Consider the following 7,232-nt stretch of genomic DNA (forward strand, 5'->3'; position numbering starts at 1 on the left):
GTTTATTTTCTTTGTCACTGTTAATCGTTTGCCCGTCTCCGGTGGATGCACCGCCAAGTTGCCGCCAGCCCTTGGAATGGTGAGTTCGACTGTCCCGTGACAGGGAAATGAAGGGGGAAGAAGAGAGTTGTGCGTACCTCTTCGTTTCGGGTGCGGTGCGGTGGTTACTGCGGACGTTTCCAGATATTAATATTCGTTTGCTTAATCCAAACATTTCCCTCTTTTGCTGTCGTAGTCTCCCCCTTTTTTTCGACCTGAATAGGCGACGTTTTGCGGAGCGTATATAGCTGGTCGCGTACGCACTTGTTTTCAGGGATATATCTACAGATCTACGGATTGGGCAGTGCTCACCCTACGAGCCCACTGTGGTGCGTTTGGTTACAGTTCTGTTGTTCCTCCAACCTTCAGGGCTGTGTTGGTGGAAGGACGGAAAGGCAAAAGGAAAAAGAAGGGAAAAGGTATCTCTACGAAGTGAAAAGCAGCTTTCATATGCCTCCGCCGCCATTCAGTGGATCCAACGTTGTGGATGCAAAGGAGGCCACCAAACTGACAGTCGGTCCTCCGGAGGATCTTTGCGTAAGATCTCAGGGACCTGCTTCAGGGGCTAAATTACAGCACAAACCGGCGACTTTACCAGGGAGCACAAGCGGCAGCCGCTGGGGTCGGCCCCCTCAAAAGACATTGTCCCGGCCAGCCCTAACCTCTAAACCGGGCACGACGGTGAAGCCAAGGCCTCGGCCCCTTCCATTGCAGTCGAGTGAAGGAACGTCCACACCTGCAATTGCAACAGAGTTAAATAAGGAAAAGAGGGCGAAGGAGCAGGGGGCTCCCCCGGCCCCCAGGCCTGTTGTTGGTGCTGGTAAGAAGGTAACAGTAGCGGTGGCTCCGACGGAGAAAACGGAGGAGGCGAACCCCCCGGCGCCCGCTTCATCTTTTCTTGATGATATGCCTGTAGAGGCGTGTCTGGAGTATCTGACGCGGCCCCATCGCTCGTGGGAAAGTGCCACACGAATTAGAGAATTACAAAAACAGCGCGCCGAAAACAGCAGCCGCGCGGCCAGAAGAAGGAGTGCTTCCAATTCCCTGTCTTCCTCCATGCAGTTCTCAGCCTCCTCTTCCGTCGGGAATATGAGTGCCCACAGTGCCCCGCCCGCCTTCGGCCGCTTCGGTACGGGTTCAACGCGTGCCGAAAGCAGGGGTGGTATTGTGCCGCGTGCGCGGTTTGGTGCACTGCCGGGTGCGAAACCTGAACCTGAGGGCCTTATGGTGGGTGGTACTTCCGTCGTTGTGAGTGGAGGTCAACTGCCGTTACGGCTGCAGCCCCCACTATCATTTGGCGAATGCCGTAGTGCAACAGCAGGGAGTGTTGGGTTTCGACCACATGGCGAAAGGTGTGGTGGTGGGCCGCAGGGGTTTTCATTTTCGATGCAGTGATGTAGCAAGTGCTTCCGGCTTCCACCTCATTCTTTTTTTTTCGCGGTGTATGTACTTTGGCGTGCGCTTAGGTATCACCTCCTTCACTTTAATGAGAATATGTGCCTCGGGAGGATTTGGACGGGGCTTCGGTGAGGATTCGGTTGCATATGTATTCAGTTGAGGTATGAAGGGCAACTGAGAAAGTGAAGCTTCCTGTCTGTCACCTCTTTTTCAACACTTTTACTTTGCTGTGTTTGTAGTGTAACGCTTCTTTGACAGCGGCTGTTCGCTCCCGTTGTTAAAGTGTCATGATAAAAGGATCAACTGGACAAATGTGCTGCTATAAAGTAACGTAACACCGGAAGAGGGAATATTTAGATTAGGAAAGTGGTACCAGGCGAGGCGAGGCTCAAGTTATGAGGTGATAAACAATGCAAGACGTTGCAGCGCAGGCGGAAACCGAAGGCACTAGTGTACTTCAACAGTCGGATTACACCTCAGTCGCTTCGGCAGCGGTCATAGACATAAGGCCATATATTATTGCCATTTTTATTATTGTTACATTCTATCCTTCTTTTTTTCTTGTATGCCACTTCACTTTTTCTCTTTTAGTTACCAATATCCCTCACTTTTCACTGTTCCCACTCATGGATGCATTTTCACCCCCTTTTCATTATGTTGCCGGTCACACAATTGTTCTCCAACCATTTCCACAGATCATGCCCCACCTCAATATAATTTCATTCCTTGTCTTACCCCTGGGGATAGCAACAGGAAGGGAAGGTGCAAACAGTTAAACACATTTTTGTGAGTGTGGTCACTGCACGCCCAACTGAAGGTGGGTGAGAGGAAAGGAAGGAGTGCTCGTACGTGTTTGGGGGTGGGGGTAAATCGACAAAATCCGTCTCTCGCATTTCACGTGCCCACGAACTCTATCCCTCCCCCACCTTACCTAAAGATTGGATGGACAGCGACAACACGGACGGAAGCACCCACAAAATTGAATTCAAGAGAAAAAACTTGTTTTGTTGTTGTTGTTGTTGGAGATAGGTGTTGGTGGAGGCTAAAGAAAAGGTGGTGTCCCGCAGTGGGGGTCCCAGAAGTTGACCAGTTAGACGCCTTGGCACCATATTGTTATCACGATTACTGAATAGAACACAATTTATATATATATATACTATAAAGAGAGCGCACCGACAATAAACTGCTAAGGAAGTAATAGTAAAAAAAGAGTTTTACTCAGGTGAAAAAGGAGGCGACAAAAGTGAAGATCCGGGTGGCAGACTGTGCGATGGTTACCACTGGTCTTAGTCCTGGGGCACTGTCCTTGCTACAAAATGCTGGCATTAACTTGAAGGATTTTTCCAGAGCACAGGCAAGTTATGAAAAGCTTTGTGTCGAGCTCTCCAAGGGAGCATCCGCTGCTGGTGAAGGGGATGCGACCGCTGCGTCATCAATGGAAGACTTACAGCGCCTCTGTGACGCATGGGGGGAGTACACAGTTGTGGCTCAAGCATACTTTCGGAAGGTTTCCTTAGCTGCGTTGGAACAGCTAGTCAGTAGACCGCGAGGCGAGTCGTCCGCAACAGAGCGTGCTGAAAAGTTGAACGAGCTTTGTGCCATAGGTGAGAAATGGCACGTTGGCAGGGAAACCATGTTCAAGCTTGATCACCCAGAGAAGCTGGCCGCAGTTGTGGTGGAGGCACTCGACTCCTCCAGTTGCATCATGCGACTCCTTGCCTTACGGCTCGCCCGAATCTTCGCAGCAGACACTGAATTTCTTCGTTGCCTCTTTTCGAAAGGAGGTGCAGGACTTATTGGTATGTGTTTTGACCATGAAAACACTACAGAGTTGGAGTACGTGCTAAGTTTGTGCAGGCGGCTGATTGAACTGCACAAGGCCTCCGCTGAACCATACCACGAACTTCCCTTCGGTTGGGTTTACCGCATTGCGGCGCTACTCGACTTGCAGGATCCTGTGCCGAACCTTCTCCTCAAACGAAGGAGTCAAGCGCTCTGCGTCGCCGTGATGCTTCTTCGGCAGTTCCCACAGATGGCGACGACCGCGTCGCTACATATTACCCTCTTGCGGTACTGTATCGAAAAGGGTGCTGCCACTCGCGATGAAGTACAATCTGTTCTTGAGGTGATTCTAGACATGTTTGATTCACCTGAGACACGACAGTATCTAGGTTACAATGACCTTGACGTTCTATACGCACCTTTTTTGTACTCAACCAACATGTGCAGTACGGAAGACTTAACCCTGATGAATGGAGCGAAAGAGGTACTGGTTATGCTGATGCGGAATTGGGTTGGTGTGTTGTGGGTGTGTTCCGAGACAAAAGGACTCCGTGCCGTGATTGACATTCTACATTTGCCATGTGATCTTGACAGAAAGATGGTACTACTAACACTTTTCAACAAGTTGTTGTATCAGCTGGCACCGCACCGCGGTATAACGCTGGTGGAGCCGTGGCGGGGGTTTAAGGAAAAGCAGGAACTATTCCCGGCCACTCCCAATGAACCTGCAGATTCTGAGGGGAGTTTTGTGCTTAACACTCCACTGGGGAGGGGGCATAACAGCAGCGAAAGCATGATCTCCGAACATGTATTTGGTGATTGGTGCGATGAGCCGGATGAGTTTGTCCCGACAACCAAGGCGATCGGTTACCACGTGCTAGATCCCATTCTTGGTCGTGTGCTATTGATGCTCTCGCACCATGGTCTTCCCATCGCATTGGTTTCAGTCATACAAGACCCCAACTCCAGCTCTGTCCTAACCCACGCCGCGCTATCACTTCTTCAGGACATGCTAACACTCATGGATACTGTGCTCCCTGAGAAGCCAGTGAAACGACTTCATACGGCACTTAATAAAGCTGTGGGTCGTCTCGCACTCGAGGGTTGTTTGTCGTTGGAGGGCGTTCTCTCCTCTCGGATCCCTCAACGAGGTAAAACAGCAAAGGGCATAGCAACCACCGCCACGGTCGCGGTTGGGAACGTGGTGGGGAGCGGGTGGGTGAGTGCACTTTCAACTGCCTCAGTAGCGACGTATGGTTTAGGCGCGTTGGAGCAAGACGATGCGGACTTCAAGAGGATGTTGAAGGATACGAATGTTGAGGGGGGGAATAGTTTTTTGTCATGGAACTATGACCTACTACTGCTACTTTTTCAGGGCCCACTAAAGAGCATCAGGAGGTTTCGGTGGGTGCTGAATGAAACTCTGTTCTTTCGAAACCTCATTGCGTTCTACCTTCCAGTGATTAACACATCTACACGGACCTTTTTGACACTTCAGCCGAGGGAGGCCACTCCGCAAGTGTGCATGTTGGGGATGGTGATGCTTGACTTGTTCCTCTCTACGCGAGAAGGGACTGCTGCGCTTGATTCATTCGGCTTCAGCGGAGCCATGGCAGCCTGCCTTGAGGAAGTGATCCGAGGAACACCATATGTGCTAAATAAGCAACGTGTGGGAAAGCGTGTGGGGCAGACTCTACTCCGCATGGTTGGGAGGTACTCCATGACGGCAAATGGTCTTGTGGTGCTAAAGGACTCAAACATGTTTTCTACCATCAATAGGATGTTTGTGGAGCTTTCTGGGGAACGGGTTAGCGCCCCGTACCCCGATGACACCCTGCAGGAGGTTTGTCTTCAGCTTCTGCGTTGCATGAATCTTGGTGCCGTACCCAACTACGGAGTATGTGAATGGATTCGTCAAATGTTTCGTTCAGCGCTATGCAATGAGTCCGACGAGATAAGGTTATGTGCTGTGAAGCAGCTGCGTGATGCCCTGTGGCGTGACTTCTCTACGTCCATGCGGTGGGGTATTGAAACGCTGGTCCAAGCTCTGCACGACGATCATTCCCGTGTTGTTGAGTGCGCCTTCAAACTCCTGTTGAACGTTTGCTTTTGTTCCGACGAGGCACTGGATTACCTCATTTCTCTTTCTCCAACAGTACTAATGGAGAGTGACACGATTCGAGAGAATGCCAAACAGCTTGACCTTAACACCTTGCTATACTGCATCGTAGGGCGGCCATCAGGGTTCCGATTCCTGCAGTGCTACGGCTGGGTAGAGCAGGAATTACGCCGCTGGGAAGAAACGGAGTCGGCTAACCACGTTACTACCGTGGAGAATATGCAATCTGGCCGCGCACTGGGGTCCGGGGCCGACTTTCGTGAAGGTATGAGCGCGTTGTTCCGTCATCGCCACAACCGCACTTACTCCGACACAGGGTTGACCTTTCAGAAGCCCATCACGGCAACCGCCGGACCAGACTCACAAGTTACTCTACCATCTGGAATATTCCCAAGCCACTTTGCTGCGGTATTGTGTAAGTCCAACGAGGGGTGCACGCTCTTCAAGCACAGCAACCTGTGGCAACGATCCGTGCGACGGATACTTGAACAGCCAATGTTACCTGATATTGTGTATGAGTGCGGAACATTTGGCGAGAGGGACAACATCGACGACGATGACGTGGATATGGACGGAACAACAGCGGATGACGATGACGCTAATGCGCTGATTGAGGAGGATCCATCATTTGTAGGTCGTTGGGGCACGGAAGCAGCCAAAACTAGTACCGCCAAGCAGGATGAAAAGCACGCACTGCGCCTGTCGCGAGAGGGGCACCTTCCATCTTCTCATTCGGTGAAACTCCTATCCGCGTCCCGTGGCTATCAAGCGGCTGGACAGACCTACACCATTGAGTGTGTCGGGGACGTCAGCGAGCTAAAGGACGCCATACTTTGTGTGTGCCACGCCGCATCTAGCGACGCCGGCTTCTCTCTAATGCGTAGCGTGCCTATGTTGCAAAATCAACTGATGGCGCTGTCGCGTTTTGCCGATACGGCAAGTGTTTCTAGTATTTGTATTGTTGGTAAATGTCTGCTTGCCCGCTCGAGGCGCGCTGCGGAGAAACTGACTGAGATATCCCACTACGTAGTAAACGAAAGTAACGCGTACATGAGTGCCGACGGTGTGCCGTACTCCGTTGCTTTTGCTGATAATCGACCGTCCAACTGGACGGCCATCGGTCGCCGCGACAATCCATCAAGGGTTTCGTGCTCGCCACCATACTTCGCCCACATGCGTTACGATGGAGAGATGGTGGATGGAAATTCAAAGAATGACGAAGAAACCACCGACTCGGTAGGCTCCACCCCTTCTCCAGTGGACTCTCGCGATTCCAGTACCTTCTGTGATGTTATTAAGGGCCTGAGTGCGACGTCGACCCGCATCCTTCACCACATCTTTGCACTTTCCAATCCTGTGCGCCGCGACGCTGCAAGACAGATGTTGTCGCAGACCCTAAAGCATCAACCCCATATCTTTGTGAATCCCCAAATGCGGTGGCTTCTTAGGCACTGCGCTCAGGCTTTTCGTATGCGGTATGACGACCGGAAATTCATAGCTAGCATATTGGAGGAAGCCCCACTTACAAAACCAACCCCACTAGTCCGTAAAACGGTTGTTTTCGTGCCGGAACCACAGCGTGGCTGACGTATGTCGGGGAACGAGCTAGGTAGTTTTTTTTATTGGGATGTTATGTGTGGCTACGTGTGCGACTACCGTTTTATCTCCGTTTCTGTTTTAGCCTTTGTGCGCGTGTGTGTGTGTGTGAACTTTTTTTGGAGTGGATGCAGGCAGTTGGTTGACGTGGGGTTAGGGTTTACGCGCTGACAGAAGTGGCTGTAGAGTATGGAAAGTCTTTGTATCTGTGGAGGGGAAAAGGACGCTGTTTCAGCTGGGCAATTTTACTAGATGCGACAAGCTAGGCCGTGTGCACACCATATATATATTTATTTAT

The 7,232-nt window shown here is 51.2% G+C and overlaps 2 protein-coding genes across 2 annotated transcripts; both read left to right on the forward strand.

Moving 5' to 3' along the window:
* Window positions 1-489: 489 nt before the first annotated feature.
* Window positions 490-1,434, forward strand: TEOVI_000913900 (uncharacterized protein; the record flags this gene model as incomplete). The annotated part of the gene is made up of 1 exon (XM_067221506.1): window positions 490-1,434. One exon carries the CDS (start codon window positions 490-492, stop codon window positions 1,432-1,434), a length of 945 nt encoding a protein of 314 aa, XP_067077607.1.
* Window positions 1,435-2,707: 1,273 nt separating this feature from the next.
* TEOVI_000914000 (Rapamycin-insensitive companion of mTOR, N-term/Rapamycin-insensitive companion of mTOR, middle domain/Rapamycin-insensitive companion of mTOR RasGEF_N domain containing protein, putative) lies at window positions 2,708-6,925 on the forward strand (the record flags this gene model as incomplete). The annotated part of the gene is made up of 1 exon (XM_067221507.1): window positions 2,708-6,925. The coding sequence occupies one exon, from the start codon at window positions 2,708-2,710 to the stop codon at window positions 6,923-6,925; it is 4,218 nt and encodes a 1,405-aa protein (XP_067077608.1).
* Window positions 6,926-7,232: the final 307 nt, after the last annotated feature.

Source organism: Trypanosoma equiperdum (genome assembly GCF_001457755.1).
Source record: "Trypanosoma equiperdum strain OVI genome assembly, contig: ctg_1451, whole genome shotgun sequence".
NCBI lineage: Eukaryota > Euglenozoa > Kinetoplastea > Trypanosomatida > Trypanosomatidae > Trypanosoma > Trypanosoma equiperdum.